Consider the following 21159-nt stretch of genomic DNA (forward strand, 5'->3'; position numbering starts at 1 on the left):
GAAGGGGGGGATGTTTGCTGGGTGGGGGGCTGGCACGGACTCTGGGAGGAGGGAGGGAAATATATCTGTATGTGTCATTAATGCTGATGTTGATACTGTTACACTTACCGGTACTGTAGATGCTGCTGCTGCGGAGGCTGAGGATATGGGGGAGAATGCTGCTGCAGAGCGGGTGAGTGATGCTGTGGATGGGGCTGTATGTCGGGAGAATGTTGCGGAGGGGAGTCGGGATGGTTTAGGGTGTGGTGAGGAAAGTATGGCTGCCGGGGGTGTGTCTGGAGTGAGTGGAGCTGGAGCGGGTGCATTGGATGGCTGCAGTGATGTGCGGGAGGCGGAGGAGCTGGCTGTGAGTGGTGGAGGAGCGTGTGATGTGAGCGGGGGGCGTGGCTTGGAGTCCAGAGTAAATGCGGAGAATGTGGAGGTGTCTGGTAAGAATGCGGAGGTGAAAGGCAGTGCGGATGAGAATGTATCCAGTGTGACTGTGGAGGAGAAAGCTGTGGAGAGTGTGTGTGCCAGGTGAGAAGTGTGGTGCGTCCTCTGTGGGGCCGAGCGGTACTTTTTCCGCAGTCGGCAAGGGGCGTGGCCATGCTGGTGGGAGTGGCGAGAGTGACGCTGTGACTTGTGAGCAGCGTGGAGAGCCCTCAGTGGAGCCGAGCGGTACTTTGTCCGCAGTCGGCGGGGGGCGTGGCCAAGCTGAAGTGAGTGATGCGAGTGGTGGGAGGCCGGCAAATGATGCAAATATGGAGGAGGCAGTTGAGAGAGGCACGAGTGCTGGTAAGAGGGAGGCGGCGAGTGCAGAGGTGCCTAGTGTGGAGAGGAAGGTGGCTGACAGAGTCCGGAGGTGACTGGCAAGAAGGAGGAGTTGAGTGGTGGTGATGTGACGTCAGGTGGGAAGGAGAGTGATGTGCCTGGAGGGGTGGAGTCGCAGGAGGAGATTGACAGTGAGCCCACTGGTTTGGGAACAAGTTTGGGAACAAGAATGGGAACAAGAATGGATAAGTCTGAGAGTGAGGCTGAAGGTGGTGAGTGGCAGACTGTTGGAAGCAGTGGGATTACGCCTGCGCAGAGGAAGAGGAGGTCTGGTGAGGGTACAAGTGGAGTGTCTGATGGGGCAAAAAAAACGAAATTGACTGAGGAGTCTGATTCTGATGGATTGCTGTCCCCTAATCCATAGGCATGTTTGCAAATGTCTGGCAGTGAGAAGGAGGTGGAGTCTGCGGAGGAAAGTCCTGCCAGTCCTGGGATTCCTTTGAGAAGAGCTGTGGTGGGTGTGGCTGGTAGAGTGATGCAGAGTGTGCTTATCTGTGGAAATTGTGGGATGGATCACAAAGAGTTTATGTGTTCTGAATTTTTTTTGAGAAGACCAAATAAACCTACTGGTTATTTTAGGAGAGCACAGGATGTGGAGGATCCAAATTTCTATGAAATGTTTCAATTCAGTCAAGCTGCTGAGAGGTGGACAAAGAACGTGTCCTGTGATAGATATACTGATGCAAGGCATCAGTTTGAGAATAGGTGTATATCAGATTTAGAGAGTTTAAGGACATGTGTTATCGTTTTCCTCAGTGGATGTTGGAAAGGGCAAAATTGTTTTCTCAGAAGGATTCATATTTGCATTCGAATAATTTTACATTGCATTTAGCTGTGTTTTTGGTAGGAACGAATTCCCCTTGAGAATGGTTTTGCCAGAAAATGAAAATTTGAAATTTAGGTTGGATTTTGAGGTTTTTTGAAAATTTTTTTAAAAAAGCTTTTTTGTAACTTTTTTTGTTCAATGGGCAGATTTTTTTTGACTAGTTTGAGGCGTTTGCCTTGGGCTTGTCTTTTCTTCTCTTGTCATCTAGTTTGAAATTAAAAACGTAAAAATCTGTTCTTATCAGTGCTGCAGCTTGGGCCCACAGTTCCCCTGGTGAAAAAGCCAAATGTCCTTTTAAGGGCACTTCCCAGGTGGAAAGGGCGGAAGACTCCGAGATCGCCGAGGAAGACGTCGGACTGAGGACGCCGAGACCAAGCTGAACCCCTGCGAACTCCTAGCAGAGGATCTTTCAAGGCTTCGAGCAAGTTGGGGAGCAGCAGTCCCGACGAGACCTCTACGACCTCAACATCGGCAGACCTCCGGAGACTCGCCCACGAAGACGAGAAGTAAAGATGGCAAAGAAGAGGATGCCACAGAAAAAGGGAGAAACCAAGGAGGCTCCCGGAACAGGATCGTCGGCCGGACCTAAGGAGGAAGTGGTCGCCTCGACCTCCACCACCCCGGCGGAGGCAACCCCGTGGCCTCAGGCCAGGCCCAGGCAGAACCTCTTAGGGGCGCCTGCACTGGAGCCCTGGATGAGGACAACGGTGGCGCTGAAGCTGAGGAAGGTGGATGGCCGAGTGCCGGACATGACCCCTGAAGTGTTCGGCAAGAAGATGGTCCTCGACCAGGGGTTCTCCAAGGCGGAGACCCTGTCGATCCAGAACTTCATGGAGGGGATCTTTTACATCACCTTCATCTCGATGCAGGTCTGTAGGAGGTATTGGGAGGCCTTCTCCACAGCAGGCCCAGACTCGCCCTTCAAGAAGTTCAACGGAAACTCCCCAATCCAGAGAGAGGAGAGACGAATCATGGTTGCGATGAGGAACCCCCACATACCGGCAGCGGACATCGCCACCTACCTGAGACGCTTCTGCCAGGTGCTGAAGGGTCCCACCCAGATCCTCAATTCCAACGGATTCTGGTCGGGTAGGTGGAGTGTCATCTGCAGGCTGCGGAAGGACTCCAGCAAGCCAGGCGGCTTTCAGCTACTGAGCCCAAACTTCAACCTGGGGAACTCACCGGGCATCATCCGCTACGAGGACATCCCCCAGACCTCTATGAAGTGTGTAAAGCTGGGCCACATCGCAAGAAACTGCAAAGAGCATGCCTGCAGGACCTGCCAGGTGACTGGCCATGAGGCGAATGACTGCCCCCAAGTGCGGTGCTGCAACCTCTGTGGACTACCAGGCCACCTGTACACAGCCTGCCCGCAACGTGCCAAGAGCTACGCCAGAAGGGTTGCCATGGGCGCTGTGAAACAGTCACAGCCAGCCGCAAAACCACCACCCCAAAAGGCAGCCCCGAAAGAGAATAAGGATAAAGGAAAAGGGAAGGCACAGGAGGGTAAGATACCGCCACCCCCGACCCTTCCCACACCTCCGCACCCTACCCTACCCTGACTGGAAGTTAGCAATTGTGTTTGTTGCAGTTGGCATTCAATTTAGAGGTGGTGGGGTGAGTTCCCTGGAGGTGAGAGGTCCAGGGCTTGCCCGCACTTCCCTCTAGGTGTCGCATGGTGGTTTGGGGGCCCCAGTGAGTGAGAGAGACCTGGGGCCCCTGGGCTGTCATGTGGACCAGTGTTTGTGATTTTAAATTTATTTTTTGCAGCTTCTAGGATGCGGTTGACAGGTGAGTGGTTAGGGAGGGGACCGTGTGGGAGATGTGCCTACACGGGGCGTCCCTGTAAACGACGCAATTCATGATTGCGTCCAACCGAAGCCTCCCACCTGAATGCTAATCTATGTAATTCCTGCTAGGTATGGTACAGCAGGCAAAGGGTGTATGACAGTGCACCTGATTGGCTGACTAGCGTCTGCTGGCCAGATAGAGGCAGGATATTGCTCTGACTGGAAGTTAGCAATTGTGTTTGTTGCAGTTGGCATTCAGTTTAGAGGTGGTGGGGTGAGTTCCCTGGAGGTGAGAGGTCCAGGGTTTGCCCGCACTTCCCTCTAGGTGTTGCATGGTGGTTTGGGGGCCCCAGTGAGTGAGAGAGACCTAGGGCCCCTGGGCTGTCATGTGGACCAGTGTTTGTGAGAGTGTGTCTGTGCCTGGTGAGAAGTGTGGTGCGTCCTCTGTGGGGCCGAGCGGTACTTTTTCCGCAGTCGGCAAGGGGCGTGGCCATGCTGGTGGGAGTGGCGAGAGTGACGCTGTGACTTGTGAGCAGCGTGGAGAGCCCTCAGTGGAGCCGAGCGGTACTTTGTCCGCAGTCGGCGGGGGGCGTGGCCAAGCTGAAGTGAGTGATGCGAGTGGTGGGAGGCCGGCAAATGATGCAAATATGGAGGAGGCAGTTGAGAGAGGCACGAGTGCTGGTAAGAGGGAGGCGGCGAGTGCAGAGGTGCCTAGTGTGGAGAGGAAGGTGGCTGACAGAGTCCGGAGGTGACTGGCAAGGAGGAGGAGTTGAGTGGTGGTGATGTGACGTCAGGTGGGAAGGAGAGTGATGTGCCTGGAGGGGTGGAGTCGCAGGAGGAGATGGACAGTGAGCCCACTGGTTTGGGAACAAGAATGGATAAGTCTGAGAGTGAGGCTGAAGGTGGTGAGTGGCAGACTGTTGGAAGCAGTGGGATTACGCCTGCGCAGAGGATGAGGAGGTCTGGTGAGGGTACAAGTGGAGTGTCTGATGGGGCAAAAAAAACGAAATTGACTGAGGAGTCTGATTCTGATGGATTGCTGTCCCCTAATCCATAGGCATGTTTGCAAATGTCTGGCAGTGAGAAGGAGGTGGAGTCTGCGGAGGAAAGTCCTGCCAGTCCTGGGATTCCTTTGAGAAGAGCTGTGGTGGGTGTGGCTGGTAGAGTGATGCAGAGTGTGCTTATCTGTGGAAATTGTGGGATGGATCACAAAGAGTTTATGTGTTCTGAATTTTTTTTGAGAAGACCAAATAAACCTACTGGTTATTTTAGGAGAGCACAGGATGTGGAGGATCCAAATTTCTATGAAATGTTTCAATTCAGTCAAGCTGCTGAGAGGTGGACAAAGAACGTGTCCTGTGATAGATATACTGATGCAAGGCATCAGTTTGAGAATAGGTGTATATCAGATTTAGAGAGTTTAAGGACATGTGTTATCATTTTCCTCAGTGGATGTTGGAAAGGGCAAAATTGTTTTCTCAGAAGGATTCATATTTGCATTCGAATAAATTTACATTGCATTTAGCTGTGTTTTTGGTAGGAACGAATTCCCCTTGAGAATGGTTTTGCCAGAAAATGAAAATTTGAAATTTAGGTTGGATTTTGAGGTTTTTTGAAAAAATTTTTAAAAAAAGCTTTTTTGTAACTTTTTTTGTTTAATGGGCAGATTTTTTTGACTAGTTTGAGGCGTTTGCCTTGGGCTTGTCTTTTCTTCTCTTGTCATCTAGTTTGAAATTAAAAACGTAAAAATCTGTTCTTATCAGTGCTGCAGCTTGGGCCCACAGTTCCCCTGGTGAAAAAGCTAAATGTCCTTTTAAGGGCACTTCCCAGGTGGAAAGGGCGGAAGACTCCGAGATCGCCGAGGAAGACGTCGGACTGAGGACGCCGAGACCAAGCTGAACCCCTGCGAACTCCTAGCAGAGGATCTTTCAAGGCTTCGAGCAAGTTGGGGAGCAGCAGTCCCGACGAGACCTCTACGACCTCAACATCGGCAGACCTCCGGAGACTCGCCCACGAAGACGAGAAGTAAAGATGGCAAAGAAGAGGATGCCACAGAAGAAGGGAGAAACCAAGGAGGCTCCCGTAACAGGATCGTCGGCCGGACCTCAGGAGGAAGTGGTCGCCTCGACCTCCACCACCCCGGCGGAGGCAACCCCGTGGCCTCAGGCCAGGCCCAGGCAGAACCCCTTAGGGGCGCCTGCACTGGAGCCCTGGATGAGGACAACGGTGGCGCTGAAGCTGAGGAAGGTGGATGGCCGAGTGCCGGACATGACCCCTGAAGTGTTCGGCAAGAAGATGGTCCTCGACCAAGGGTTCTCCAAGGCGGAGACCCTGTCAATCCAGAATTTCATGGAGGGGATCTTTTACATCACCTTCATCTCGATGCAGGTCTGTAGGAGGTATTGGGAGGCCTTCTCCACAGCAGGCCCAGACTCGCCCTTCAAGAAGTTCGACGGAAACTCCCCAATCCAGAGAGAGGAGAGACGAATCATGGTTGCGATGAGGAACCCCCACATACCAGCAGTGGACATCGCCACCTACCTGAGACGCTTCTGCCAGGTGGTGAAGAGTCCCACCCAGATCCTCGATGCCAACGGATTCTGGTCGGGTAAGTGGAGCGTCATCTACAGGCTGCGGAGGGATTTCAGCAAGCCAGGTCGGCTTTCAGCACCTGAGCCCACATTTCAACTTGGGGAACTCACCGGGCATCATCCGTTATGAGGACATCCCCCAGCCCTGTCTGAAGTTTGGAAAGCTGGGCCACATCGCAAGAAACTGCAAGGAGCACGCCTGCAGGACCTGCCAGGTGACTGGCCATGAGGCGAAGGACTGCCCCCAAGTGCGGTGCTGCAACCTCTGTGGACTACCAGGCCACCTGTACACAGCCTGCCCGCAACGTGCCAAGAGCTACGCCAGAAGGGTTGCCATGGGCGCTGTGAAACCGTCACAGCCAGCCGCAAAACCACCACCCCAAAAGGCAGCCCCGAAAGAGAATAAGGATAAAGGAAAAGGGAAGGCACAGGAGGGTAAGATACCGCCACCCCCGACCCTTCCCACACCTCCACACCCTACCCCTCCCTCCCCAACCCTGCCCATTCTACCCCTCCCAGCCCAGACCCCTACCCCAATCCCTGTGGTCACCCAAACCCCCCTGCCCCCAACCCCCCTCCCCTAACCCTCCACCTCCCCTCCAGGAGGCTTCTCCCCTTGTCTCTCCCGCAGAGGTCATCACCAAGGGGAAAAGGAAACAGGCGGAAGACTCATCACCCTCTGAAGATATGGCCAAGAAAAAGGCCATTGAACTGGAGATAGATGGGGAAACCGAAGAGGCCATTGTAGTCGATGAAGAGGATGTGCTCGAGGAGCTCAACCAGTACATCGACGACTACAGGAATGCTACAGCCGAAGGTATCATCGAGGAGATCTTGGATTACTCGCCTACCAATGGCTCGGCATCGGAGAGGGATCCACCCGTCTGGACAGGTAACTAAGGGACCCCGTCCCGCCTACCTAACGGGATCTCTCTTTTTCCCAAATGTTTTACATGATGGCAGGAATTAAAATTTTTTCTATCAATGTGAGAAGTATTAAGGACAAGTTGAGGAGACAGACGACCCTGAGCTTCCTGTCTGGGCTGCAAGGTAATATATTCTTCCTTCAGGAATGTGCATTGCCCCCTGCTGGCACATACAGGCACCTCTCCTCCGAGTGGACTCACGGCCCTTCATTCTGGTCAGGGGGTGGCGACTGCAGATCCTCGGGGGTCGCCGTTCTGATTAGGGGAAGGCAGTTCACGGTTGACACTGTGCAGGAGCTCGTCTGTGGCCGACTTCTGGTCATAGACGGCTCATGGGCAGGAGAGCCGATTAGGCTCATCAACGTGTACGCCTCCCCTGGGAAGAACGAGCGGCTGGAACTTTTCCAGACCCTGAGGCCTCATCTTGCCACCTCCAGGTCGGTAGTGTTGGCCGGCGACTTCAATTGCCCGGTGGAAGAGGAGGGCCGCAGCTCTGGCTCAGCAGCCAAGCTGGACATTACATCCCGGCTGCTTAGGGAGATGGTGACGGAGGCCTCTCTGAGAGACGCGGTGGGCAGCATCGGTCCGGGGGCTGTGAATTATTCATGGTCCCGTCCAGATGGCTCAGTGCGCTCAAGGATTGACTTCATCTTCACCTCCCAGGCAGTGAGGCATAGCAACCACTCAATGGTCCCCTGTTTCTTCTCTGACCACAGAGCGGTGAACTTACAGGCAGCCCTGGGTGACGGGTTCCCCCCCGGCCCAGGCTCCTGGAAGCTGAACTGTAAACTGCTGGGAAATGAGCAGATTATGGGGGAGCTGAGAGAGGCCTATGTCTCCTGGCGGGATGAAAGGGACAGTTTTGACAACGTGGGACAATGGTGGGAGTTCACCAAGGTGAGGTTCCGCTTTTTCTTCCAGGAGAAGGGCCGACAACAGGAAGGTGAGCGTAGGAGGGAACTCAGAAGGCGGCAGCGAGAGCTGCAGTCTCTGCAGGACCTCTTCCATTGTGGTTGGGATGTTAGGCAGGAGCTGGAGGAAACCAAGAAATGCCTGAAAAGACATTTCGAGGAGGAATCCAGGCGTATCGTCTTCCGTTCCAAGGTGGAGAATCTGGAGAAAGGTGAGAAATGTAACTCATTTTTCAGGAAACTTCACTCAGGCCACACACCCCTGGTCGAGCTGAGAGACGAGTCCGGGGCTTTGAAGAAGGGGAAGGAGGCTGTGATGAAAGTGGTCACCGACTACTACTCCAGCCTCTACTCCCCGAAAACCACGGAAAGCGAGGCTACCGAGATATTCCTGTCGGGAATCACTAGAACGGTAGACGAGGAAGGTAAGTCTTCAGTCAACGCACCCCTGACATTGGAGGAGCTTCACTCCGCAGCCAGATCTTTCAGCTCAGGTAAGACCCCAGGCAGCGACGGCCTCCCCGCAGAGTTCTATGTGGCAATGTGGGACCTGGTAGGCTGTTGGAGCTATATGAAGAGACGGCGGCGGAAGGTAAGTTACCCCTTTCTCTCAGGGAAGGAATGGTCACGATCCTGTATAAGCAGAAGGGAGAGAGGTGTGACCTCAAAAATTGGAGGCCCATCTCCCTCCTTAATGTGGACTACAAGATCCTGACCAAGGTGCTGGCCAACCGGCTAAAGAGGGTCATCGGTCAGATCATCAACCCGGACCAGACTTGCGGAATCCCCGGCCGCAGGATCGCGGACAGTCTGGCTTCTGTCAGAGACACGATCCATTACATCAAAGACCGCAACGTCCGTGCGGCCCTGGTGAGTATTGACCAGGAGAAGGCGTTCGACCGGGTATCCCATGAGTTCTGTAAGGTGCTCAACAGGTTTGGTTTGGGAGAAATGTTCTGTTCCTATGTTAACCTTCTTTACACAGGTATCGAGAGTACGGTGCTGGTGAACGGCTGGAAGACTGACCCATTTCCGGTTCTCTCCGGGGTCAGACAAGGCTGCTCTCTGTCCCCTCTTTTTGTTTGTTGTATAGAGCTCTTCGACAAATGCATCAGACGGAACCCAGAGATCAGAGGGATTACCGCACCAGGACCAGAGAGACGGGTGGTCAAGTGCTCACTCTACATGGATGATGTGACGGTGTTCTGCGCAGATCAGCAGTCCATCGCATCGCTAGTCCAGATGAGTGAGGACTTTGGCCGGGCTTTGGGAGCAATGGTCAACTGCGGTAAGTCGGAGGCCCTCCTCTTCGGAGAGTGGCATCTGTCTACATCTGCACCTGTCCCCTTTAGCATCAAGCCGGATTTCATCAAGATCCTTGGAGTCTGGTTCGGAGCAGAAGGCGCTGCCCAGAAGTCATGGGAAGAGAGACTCGCAAAGATGAGGCAGAAGTTTGGACTCTGGAGCCTCAGGAAGCTTACCATCGAAGGGAAAACCCTGGTCCTGCGGAACGGAATCCTTCCGGTACTGCAGTACCTAGCCCAAGCATGGCCACCAAGGGCGGACACGTGCAAGACCATCACAAGGGCAGTTTTCTACTTCATCTGGGGATCCAAGATGGACAGAGTCAAGCGGGCAGTCATGTACAAGGAGCCCGGCAAGGGAGGTAAGGGCGTGCCCGACATCTCCACCATGCTCCAGGTCTTCTTCGCATGCAACTGCACCCGCAGAACGATTACAGACTACGCACAGGGCTCGGCAGGAAACTCCATGTCCCGTTTCTTCCTTCTTCCCCTCTGGAGATCCTTAGGGTGGGACAAATGGGACAGCTCCATCCCCTACAACTGGGACACCCCTTGGTTCTACTTGGAAGCTTTCAAGTTCATCAAGGAGCTGCAGCTTGAGAGAGTTAACCCGGACCTGTGGAAGCCGAAGGTGATCCACAAGATCATCAGAGACAGAGATGATGTTGAGTCCGCCCCAGGCCTGCCAGACAGCTCCGCCAGGTATGTATGGAAGAATGTGGCATCCAGGAAGCTTACCAACAAGCATAAAGACCTGTCCTGGATGGCCATCCAAGGGGGGCTGCCCCTGAGGTCCTTCATGCATGCCAGGAACCTGTGCAAACACAGCCACTGCCCCTTGTGCAACCGCGGCAAGGAAACATCTTGGCACCTTTTCTGGGACTGCCAGTACACACAGGAGCTGCTGGACGAACTGAGGTTGGAACTTTCAGGACTGATGCCGAGGAGAGCGATTACCCACTGTGCGGTGATGTATGGTTTCTTCCACGGCAACCAATCAGAAGAGAGAATCCTGGACACTTGGCGCCTTATGTGTTGCTTTAAGGACGCTGTGTGGTGTGCCAGGGAAAGAATGATACACCGGAGGGAAAGGATGTCCATGGAGGACTGCCGCAGACTTTTCCACAGCCTGCTTCGGGACTACAACACCATGGATTCCCTGGAGGAGTCAGAAGATGACGACGACTGATCAGCTCAGGTTTGTCTAGTACTCCCTCCTCCCCTCCCTAACTGTTTGTTGTCCTTCAATAAAGCCGCAGGTTTGTCTTCCCCTACCCTCCTCCCTCACCCCCCCCCCCCACCCTGTCGCTTTGTTGGATGGTAAGTATGGTTTAAACTGTGGTACTTTGGAGGATGTGCGGATCATGGCATTGGCTGTGCACCGCACGTCAGACAAATCCACAGAGAGATTGAAGTGGAGCTCTTTTAGACTTGGGCCCAGAGGTTCTCCTCGGGGCCAGAGCCAAAGACCCACAGTTAAAAGCCGGCAGGGACACGCACATTGTGAGGCCAGAGGTTCTTACCTTGGGCTGCACTTTGGGCATCTCCCTCCCGGAAGACTTAGTTACATGAACCCAGTTGGCAACAACTGGGGCAGGGGGTCCTCTCGTGCCTTTGGGCAGGAGAGGGCCCAAGCCCCCCCAAGCCTCTGGCAAGGGGAGAGGGGCTCTCCAACCCTCTGAGCTCTCGCTCAGAGGGGGGAGAAGCCTAAGGGGTCCTTCCCTTTGCAAAGGACCCAGAGGGTGCTGCATGCCCGGATTTGTGGCGGTGTACAATGCATCGCCATTTTTCCCGGGCATGCGGCCTTAAGCCCAGAGTTCAGGGCCCCTGCTTTCTTACAGCAGGGGTCAGGAAAGCAAAAAAAAAAAAAAATTCTGTTCTTAGTTTAATATCTGATACGTCCCCTATCTGGGGACCATATATTAAATGGATTTTTGGAATAGGGAGATGGAAGAAGAGCTTGCTCTGTCCACTCCGCGCATCGACCTAGTATTGCAGTACCTCCAGGACCGGTGCACTACTCTCTGTTACTGGTGTCAAAAATCAGAACAAAACTCAAATACCCAGCTGACTAAAAGTGAAGTGAAGTCAAGTGGAGAAAGTGAAGTGAAGTCAAGTGGAGAAATCAAGTGACCCTCTGCAAAGTGTAAACTGTGGCTGAATTTACCAGGCAGCAAGTGCTGTTTTGTGTCCCCCCCCCCCCCCCTTCGCCCTGCTGTGCTCTCTCTGTCTGTGCTGCTACTGCTGGGTGCAGGATAGAGTTGAAATCCTCTCCCCACTGATAATAAATACATTGTTTCAAGTTGTGTCTGCTTTCTTTGTGCATCTGTGTCATTTATTGAGTCCATATTCTCTTGGCTATAAGAAACAGAACAGAAAAAAAAAACTACTTTATTTGTATTGGCTGCGCGTGTTCTCTCTTGCGCTGCACAGTTGCTGCAGCTTAACTCCATGACCTGACAACTTTTCTTCATGGTTGCACTTTGTCCCCTTCAGCAGCAGCTCTTGCTCCCTGGAGAGCTTCCAGCAGACTGAGAGGCATTCCCCTGTGCCTGCTGCTCCTTATATAGCCTCTGCCCAGGGCATTATGACATAATCGGCTGAACTTTTGTGACTTCCTTCAGCCCAACTCAGGTGGCATCAGCAGTGACAGGCTGTGATTGTGTGTAGTAGGCAAGGAAGGGATCTCCTGTTTTGGCATCGAGGGAGGGCAGTAGAGGGGTGCTGGCTGTTCTGGCAGTGGGCGCCACCATGCAAATGTCAACAGGTGGCAGCTGAGCCTGGCCCTTGCCTCTCCATCCGGCGCAGGTGCACCCATCCCTGTGGCCCGGCTGGCCTGCAGAGACAGTGGGAAGGCTGGAGGTTTAGCGAGGGGTCTCCTTTTTTGGCCCCCGGGACCATCAGAGGGGCGAAGGCCGGCTGGTGGACAGCAATTGTGGTGATGGCTACAAATCTGGAGCCCCTGAGGAATACCCTCCGTATGGAGGTGGTAAAAGAGCTTGTGAAGAAGGTCGGGCTGAAAACGTTTATGCTGGAGGTGCCGCAGGACATATTCGGTGTCCAGAATGGTGACCTGTTTGCCGTGCAATACCGGATCGCAGAGGGGATCTACGATGTCACCTTCCACTCTGAGGAGCTCTGCATCCAGGTCTTCGAGAATTGGAAGGTCAAGGCTTTCGATGGGTCGATGGGACCTACAAGTTGCTCAGGAAGTTCGAGGTGGCCCTGAGGTTTGATCCAGTGCACAAGAATCTTACCGTGTCACTGACGAATCCCTTCCTGTAGGCGCATGTGGTAAAAGCTTACCTGAGGAAGTTCTGCGAGGAGATCTCAGAGCCTAGGAATCTGCTTAACACTTATGAAGTCTATCGGAGCAAGCTGAAGTTCCAGGTGAAACTCAAGGTGGACCCCACTGGGTATGAAGGGACTGTGCACCCCCTGCTTCATTTACTGTGGCAGGGGAGAGGTGCACTGTGTTCTATCAAGGACAGCTGCGTTACTGCAGGCACTGCTTTGAATACAGACACATCCGTACAGACTTCCCAAACAATGCCTGTTGCCGGATCTGCAAGAAACAGGGACATATGGCTGCTGATTGTCCTGCACCCCACTGTTGTGACCATACAGGTCTTCTGAGCATTTAGCTAGAGACTGCAGGAAAAACATGGCCGAAGTTTATTCTCATATGCCAGCATTGTGAAGGGGGGGGGGGGGTGTTTGCTGGGTGGACTGCTCATAAGGATTCTGGGGAGGAGGGGGGAGTCTGTATCTGTTTGTGTTATTGATGCTTGTGTAAACACTGTATTACCTACCAATGCTGCTGCTGCTGCTGATGCTGAGGATATGGAAACCGGTGACAGGGAGGAGGAGACCGCTGCTGAGGGGGTGAGCGATGCTGTGAAGGGGAGTGAATGTCAGGAGAATGTTGCGGAGGGGAGTGGGGATGGCGTGGGGTTGGGCTCTGGGAGTATTGCTGCTGGCAGTGAGTCTGGCGTGAGTGAGACTGGAGTGGGTGTTGATAGTGATGTGTGATAGTGGAGGAGCAGAGTAGGTGGAGGAGCAGAGTGTTAATGGCGGAGGAGTGAGTGGACTATAAAACCAGCCAACAAAAGGTGGTAATGTTGTAGTTATGACTACCCCAGCCTACAGAGATATGCGCATTGATGTCCTGGGAGCGCGGGAGTGCTATGTGAGGGTCTCCCCATCAAGGGCCACACGATGTCAGAAAGAACTGTTTGCCATCATTGATGCCACGATTGAGTGCAATGTTATTGATGGTGAGGTGGGTGACTTCCTGAAGGTTGCAGATCACTCCTACTATCCCATTCTATGCACTTCCCAAAGTGCACAAAAAGTATGATCAAACCTCCAGGACGTCCAATCATTTCTGGAAAGGGGTCTTTAACAGAGAAAGTTAGTGTCTATATAGATTGGCATCTGCAGCCTCATGTGAAGGCCTTGCCATCATATACACGAGATAATTTGCACCTCCTCCAGGTTCTGGATGGTGTGCAGGTACTTCTTGGAACTTTGTTAGTGGCCCTTGATGTGGAGGCCCTTTACTGGGAATAGAAGCCGTTGATCTATTTCTAGGAGAACTAGGTTTCCAGAAAATGCCACACAACATCTTTCTCCTCTCCCTTCTACAGTTTTTGTTATGCAACAATATATTTGTTTGAGGGATCCCACTACCTCCAGGTGCAGGGTGTGGCGATGAGCACAACTTGTGCTCCGTTGTTTGCAAACCTGTACCTGGGGGCGTGGGAGTGAGATTTTTTTCGGATGATGGTCTCTCAATGTACCTGTGCCACGTTTTGACATCAATGACATCTTCAGCCTATGGACCAGTGGAACTTCTTTGTTGCAATCTTTTATTGATTGTTTAAATATGAATAAGCGTAATTTGAGATTTACTTTACAGTGGAATACTAACGGTATTCCCTTTCTCGATATCAGTATAAGCATAGATGAATGTGGTTACCTCTATACTCAACTATATCGTAAAGAGACTTCAACAAATTCCTTATTGCAAGCTGACAGTTTGTCACCCTAGATATAAAATTAGAGGGATCCCGACAGGGCAATATCTCCGCCTGAGATGTAATTGTTCAAAAATGGAGGATTTTAAGAGGGAATCGGATGACCTCTTCAGATGTTTTCGTGTGCGTGGTTGTTCAGATAAATATCTGAAACAGGCCTTCCAGCGGACCTACAAGAGCAACAGGGATACACTCTTGGGGTCAGGTGGCAATGCGAGATGTGGATCGGAGTTACCTACATTGTGTACCCAATTTTGTGCACAGCACATACAAACCCAGTAGATTTTTAAACGGCATTGGCATATTTTGACTAATGATCCTAAGTTGGCAAATGTCGTCTCAGAACGACCGCAGATCATCAATACGTGATAAGTTGGTTAGCAGCCACTTTTGTGGGGTGGATAGCACTAGCCAACATTGTAAAGTCCTTGGAACCTATACGTGTGGGGGCTGCTCCATGTGCCGCTATATCTCTGTGGGTAAAACGGTGATACTCCCTAATGGTAGGTCTTGGGATCTGGGACACTAACTGTGGAACGTTTCTGGTGGTGTACCTTCTGACATGCCCCTGTGGGGCATTTTATGTCGGTAAGACTAAACACAACTTTAGATCTCGCATGCCGGAAAACACATCACCAGTATTACAAGTAAAAATGTCATTACAGTCCCTACGCCAGTAACCAAACATTTTAGGACAGTGCATGGTGGCAGCTCCGCGGGTGTACGGTTCATTGGTCTCGATCGTATCCATCACACGATCTGGGTGGGGGTTAGGAGGTTGTAATTGTGATTGCCTGTTGCTCCAAAAGGAGTCAAAGGTCAAAGATCCAGGTGGACTTTCACCTTCGGGCCATGGACCCACCTGGACTTAATGAGAACACTAGCTATACCTCTTTTATTCCTATTTAATGACCAGTCGACCTTTTTGTGATCGATTTGTCTACTACTTAGTGTTCCTCCACATCTGCTATTTTTCTCGTTTCCTGGGCATCGTTTTGTGCCTATCTTCCCAGAGCAGCATCCCTGTTTAAAGACACAGTACTCCATTTAGATTTTGGGTGGAGATTTCTTTGCCATATTCTTCATGACATTGATAGATGTGTATTCAATGTTTTTAATAATTTAACTGGGTTATTTTATGCACCAATATTTGTATTTATATTTCTATTTGTAATATCTGGACTGTGTGGATCTACCCACAGATGATTTTGAATATTGATATATTTTTATGCTTTAAGGTTTTGTTTTCTGTTAGTGCTGCTGCTGTGATTTCCAGCCGGTAGTTCATTCCCATTGGTGGCATGGCTGGGCTTTTTAGTCCCTCATGCTGTGCCCGGAGAGCCCGTCTGTTTGCGTTTGCTGCCCCCCCCCCCCCCCCCCGGGCTCTTGCTGTGGATGATGCCTTTTGGCCCTTCTCCCCCACTTCCTGGGGGGTTGGGTCGTGGTGGGCGGCAGCTGATTGGCGTGGACGCACATTTCAGAAAGTGTGGGTGATGACGTGAATGTTGAATTGCCACACCCCCTTTTGAGAAAGCTGGAAATCCAGCGAAACGTGTCAAGGCCAGCGTGGTCTCAGTGTCTGATGGCTTTGACGACCTAACAACTTGCCGACTACCACACCAGCCCTCTTTTCTGAGGTAGTACTCCACTAATCCCTCTGCATTGGCCGTGTCACCTAAAACACTTTCATGGAACTGAGCTGCCATGAGGAATCTTACAGGAGGATATATAATATGGTTTTGAAGCTGCTGAAGGTAGTCTCTATGGTGACAGCAATGTGACCAGTTCTGCCGGACTCTATGCTACATTGTTTGGAGGACACTGGTTCTGTATGAGATTCTGTGTGATGAGCTTTACGCCTATTCCCTTTGGGAACTATTTGTGCTGCATGCAGTGTCTGCCGATTCCGGTCATTGATTTATGGACTATGATTAATATTGCCATAGACTTCAGCTTGCTAAGTTTGTCCTTTGGAACTGGGCTTGCTACTAACCTTTGCTTTGTTGCATACAAGCTTTGCTTTGCGCATGACTTATTACCTCCCTGCCTTGCTGGACTGCTTTAAAGAGAATCTGTACTGTAAAATTCGTACAATAAAAAGCATACCATTCCCTTCATTATGTTCTCCTGGGCCCCTCTGTGGTGTTTCTGCCAGTCCCTGCTGCAATCCTGGCTTATAATTGTCAGTTTTAGGCTGTGTTTACAAACAAAAATCATGGCTTCTAACCAGAGTGTGATATGCTGAGAACAGCTTACTGTGTGACTCATGCAGAGCTTGGAGAGGGTGTGTATAGCTTCTGCCAATGACAAGCAGTGCTGCACATTCCACACATTCCAGACAGAGCCGACAGAGGAGAGACGTTAAGATGTATTACAGCGACAGTGCAACTAGAAAAGGCTGCAGTATGCCAGAGCACATTTGAACAGGTATAGGAACTTATAGGATAGAAGAAATAAGGCTCAAAATTTTGTTACAGAGTCTCTTTAATTACAAATTAGAGAGACTTTTGCTTGGTTTTCATCTGGCTCGGATACTGTGTATAAATATAGGAACTGTTGGTTGCTCTATACACAGCAGTTTTTACAATAGATCCAGTAACTTTTTATTGTCCCTGTAGGGACTTCTATCTTCTGCAAATACAGGGATTTAGTTTGAGTGAGGGTGTTGTAAGTGTGCGTTGAGTCGGTGGTCTTATCTACCACCATCAGAACGCTTTTTTATATTTGTGTGTGTTTTTTGTTTTTATCTTTTTTCTATTTTGCACAAATTAAAATGTTGTATATTTTATAACTACTATATCTACTTTCTCTTTTATTGCTTGGGATATATGCCTTGCCTTTGTCAAACTTGGAATAAGTTTCTAATTAAATGTGTGACAAACATACAGGCAGACGTGACGTGGATGACGTTCACCTGCCGTCTACCCACTAGAGAGTTTTTGAAAAGAAGGGACATAGTAAGGTCAGAAGGGTGTCACAGGGAAGGGTGTAGATCAAAAGAGGATACTTGTCATTTATTTTGAGGGGTGTAGATTTGCACAGGAGGTGAAGGGTAAATTAAAGTTATTTTTATAATAATGGTGACAGGCTGGTGTACCAAGAGAATAAAGAGTAAAATAGGTTAATATGGTTCTTGAGTGTAATATATAAAGCGGTCATGTGGGATGTTAGGAATATTTTAGTTTTTAAGAAAGATTTGATTGGAGTTAGGGATACTGTTAGGATATTTTGTCTAGATTATATGCAGTGTATATTTATGATAAAAACCCATTATGGCAAAAGTAGAGCTGATGTTTTATTGCAGCCAGTGAAATGGAAATATTTTGTTAAATAAAAATACAATGTGTATTTGTATGATATGTTTGTATATATTTTGTATCGTTTTAAGATTAAAGCATAATGGTATTATGTTATCGGCGAGCCATTCTTCGTTTCGGAATACTTTAATGAAGTTATGTTAGTTATGTAGCTGCTGACATCCACGTGACTATACTGAGTGCCTGCCTCTCTCGTTCATCTATTTTAGGTCAGAAGAGGATTGTGTGGCTAGTTGGCCACTTCTACCTTTATTGGGCGAAAAAAAAGTGTCGCCACCCGTCCATATTCGTTAAATTTGAGCATGGATGTTGACTGTTTTCATGTATTATGGCTGGGGCAGCGAGGCATGAGTTGGGCATGAGGCATGAGTTGGGCATGAGGCATGAGTTGGGCATGAGGCATGAGTTGGGCATGAGGCATGAGTTGGGCATGAGGCATGAGTTGGGCATGAGGCATGAGTTGGAAGGGTTTGATCACTAAGATTGGGAAATGTTTAGATAGCTGGCCTATTCCTGATATACGGATTGTTCACTTAGGAGGGAATGACCTGGGAAAGATCAACACCCGTTTGTTACTGAATTGGATTAAGGAGGATTTTTCACAACTTCACAGTATCGTGCCCAACACTGTCATTGTGTTTTCAGAAATTATCCCTCACCTAGTTTGGTTGAGGAATGTAGAGGATTCGAAGAAGGGTCAATTTTGCATTGTCAAAGTTCATGCCATCTGTCAACGGTTTTTCATACCACCACAGGGAGTTAGAAGATGAATGTCAAGGTTTATATAGGAAGGATTGGGTCCACCTTTCAGATTTTGGGGTGGACATGTTTATAATGATTTTGCAGTTGCTCATTGAGCTAGCCGCAGGTGGGGTGGGGCCAGGCAACGCCCGGCTGTTGGGTTAAGTCACCCATAGATGTGGGTGGGCTCTGCTTTTACATTTGCATAATTTATTAAAATATGCACAGCTTCATTTATATTTGAGGAAGTTAATGTTTGTTGAAGTTTATATTTTGTTCAATAAAGAAAGGAAACAAAAAAGTTAAAATTTATCCTACCAATAAAAGTGCCTGCGGCCATTTTCTTCCACGCTGTTGTCTGTTTTTCTTTATTATTAAGGATCATAGAGTATTTTCACCTTTGTATGCACCTTCCCTCCCATGCTCACAACAATATTTACTGTGTCCAGTGTTTTCCAAGGTCCAACTACCTTGACATTACCTTTACTAAGGAGTCTTGCCTGCATACTTGTATGCTGAGGGTTGCGGAGAGAAAAGGCAATCCCAACATGGAGGGAATCAACTTTGTGATTTGGGAAATAAAATGCAGGATTTCTACAGGACATTGATGTCAAGATTTTCCTGGAGTATGGAGAGTACGTTTCTGAAGGGGTGAGGTTAACCTCCCTGGCGGTACGCAGTTTCAGATGATGAGTCCGCGGGAGGATTTTTTCTTATAAAAAAACTTGATTTAAATACTTAAGCTAGCACTTTTGCAGCTAACTATGGCCCCCCCAAGTCCCCTGGCACCGCTCTGATCCCCCCGATCGCCGCCAGCAATATTTACCCCTGCAGCTTCACCATTTAGCTTCAGTCACGTCTGACGTCATGCCCAGTCCCGATCCTCCCCATAGCGAAGCCTGGAGCTGATTGGGAGGCTGTGCCATTGCGGGATCCCTTGGGGGTATGTATAACGGCAGAGATCGGGGGTGATCTGGGGGAGAGCGGAGGGACTTGGGAGGCATGGTTAGCTAGCAAAGTGCTAGCTTAAGCATATAATCAAATTTTATAATAAAAAAAAAAAAAATCCTCCGGGGGCCATGTGATCCTCTGGTGGCTAGCCCTAACGATGTCGGGCTTGCCACCAAAGAGGTTAAAGAATGTTTGTGAGACCGCTAATTGTTTGTTTGAGGAGTTACTGGGTCACCCTGGGACCAGACCCCTTAGTGCCACATGGTAGGTGCCACCCCGATTTTTTTCCATTGGAAATCAGAGAAGAGTTTTGTGGTACTCAGACAAGCCTGTCTTTTGCTGCACCATTTTTTCTGTGGCCATACCAAGGATGTTTGTGAGAAGGGTCCGGTGTGCAAGTCACGGCACACAGCAGCTGAGTGTAATGAAACAAAGACTTGTCACATTTGTGGATCAGCAGGTCACTTAACTGCGATAATCATCCTATAGAAAAGAAAAATACTTCTGCATAGGCAGCAAGTGGTGACCCTCTGGAGGAAAAGGCTTGAGAAAGCTTTTCAGAGGCTGGCACTGATGTGCCCACCGCTGGTAATGTCCTAACACCGCTGAGGAGATGGCCCATAATGGGGGGGGGGGGGGGGGCTTACTCTTTGGGGCAACTTGGAGCCCCTCAACAGGCAGTATCTGAGTGTGAGGAACCGGACATTTTATTGTCAGAGAGCACTACAACATCTAATAGGAAGTATGACTGGGAGATAATTGAGGAGTAGATCAGGGGTGTCATCAGATGCTTCAGAGTCTCCTTTTGGGACAACCCATGTGGAAAATCTGATGAACATTACATGTTTTGCAGCTAAGCCGGATGGGGCTAAAAAGGAAAAATTGAAAGCTACATCTTCCCCCAAAATAAACAAGGGAAGAATGATAGAAAAGAGAAAAAGGAGGAGGATGGTGCTGGAGGTGTGAAAAATGCTAAAAAAAAAAAAAAAAAACCAAAGCATTGACGTCACTAAAAACATGTTCCCTCAATTCAAGGAGCATCGGGACTCCATATGGTAAAGCCACTGTGTGAGGAAATGCTTTCAAAAATGTATAATATTTTCTGTTTACAGGAATGTAATCTGAAAGAGCATCCAAAAACAGCAACGTGGACTGCTAGCCCCGCAGTATGGTCATTAAGCCAGCAAAGAAATGAGGGCGGAGGTTGTTTTTTGTTTAAGGGGATTACTTTAGGGTAGTTAGATTGAAGAACACCCGAAGCAAAAATAAACGAATGAAATAATCAATTGTATCTTTCTTCTCCTAAAAATAATGTTTTATGATATTTCACCGTTTTATTTTGTGTTTAAATATACTTTTAAAATTTTAACTGTTTTATTGTTTTTGCTCAATGACATTCATTGAAGTATGCCAGAGCTAAAAATATATGAACTATTGAACCTTTGTTATCCCTTTCCTGCTCTCTCAGAAGCCATTTTCTGCTAGGAAAGTGTTCTATCGTTGGAATTTCTTATCAGTGAGGGCCACTGTAGTCACTTCCTGTCTTAGTCAGGACTGAGTCAGCCACTTACATACCTGATATTTACCTCTTTCAGGCAGAGAAAGAGAGGACCACAGCCTAGTTATTTGTGTGCTAGGCACTGTACATACACATGTCTATCTCATGTCACATGTCACCTCGGGTATCCTTTAAGCATATAGAGCAGGGTAGGGCTCTCATGGTTCATTTTTTATTTCAGGGGATTTTGTTTAAACAATGATTGCACACTTTATGTAAATCCAATAAACTATTTCACTTCTCAAATATCACTGTGTGTCTCCTATATGATATTTTTAACCGACTTATCGTAACAACCAACTTATACAGGAAAAAAAAGTTACAATTTAACAACATTGCCCAAACTTTTGCATCCCACCGTATGTGACGTGGTTGGAATCAGTTACACCTTTGTT

At 49.5% G+C, this 21159-nt stretch overlaps 1 protein-coding gene and 1 non-coding gene across 2 annotated transcripts; both read left to right on the forward strand.

Moving 5' to 3' along the window:
* Window positions 1-2148: 2148 nt before the first annotated feature.
* On the forward strand, window positions 2149-3198 carry LOC137504565 (uncharacterized). Its single transcript, XM_068233145.1, has one exon. It carries the CDS (start codon window positions 2149-2151, stop codon window positions 3196-3198), a length of 1050 nt encoding a protein of 349 aa, XP_068089246.1.
* A 7786-nt stretch (window positions 3199-10984) lies between these two features.
* Window positions 10985-11181, forward strand: LOC137505779 (U2 spliceosomal RNA). The gene has a single exon (XR_011020354.1). It is a non-coding gene; the product is annotated as a U2 spliceosomal RNA (small nuclear RNA).
* The last annotated feature ends 9978 nt before the right edge of the window (window positions 11182-21159 follow it).

The sequence above is a fragment of the Hyperolius riggenbachi genome, chromosome 4, assembly GCF_040937935.1.
Source record: "Hyperolius riggenbachi isolate aHypRig1 chromosome 4, aHypRig1.pri, whole genome shotgun sequence".
Classification (NCBI taxonomy): domain Eukaryota; kingdom Metazoa; phylum Chordata; class Amphibia; order Anura; family Hyperoliidae; genus Hyperolius; species Hyperolius riggenbachi.

Bases quoted from the DNA above. Each gene is read 5' to 3' on its own strand.
- LOC137504565 (XM_068233145.1), top strand. From the start codon at position 2,149: ATGGCAAAGAAGAGGATGCCACAGAAAAAGGGAGAAACCAAGGAGGCT.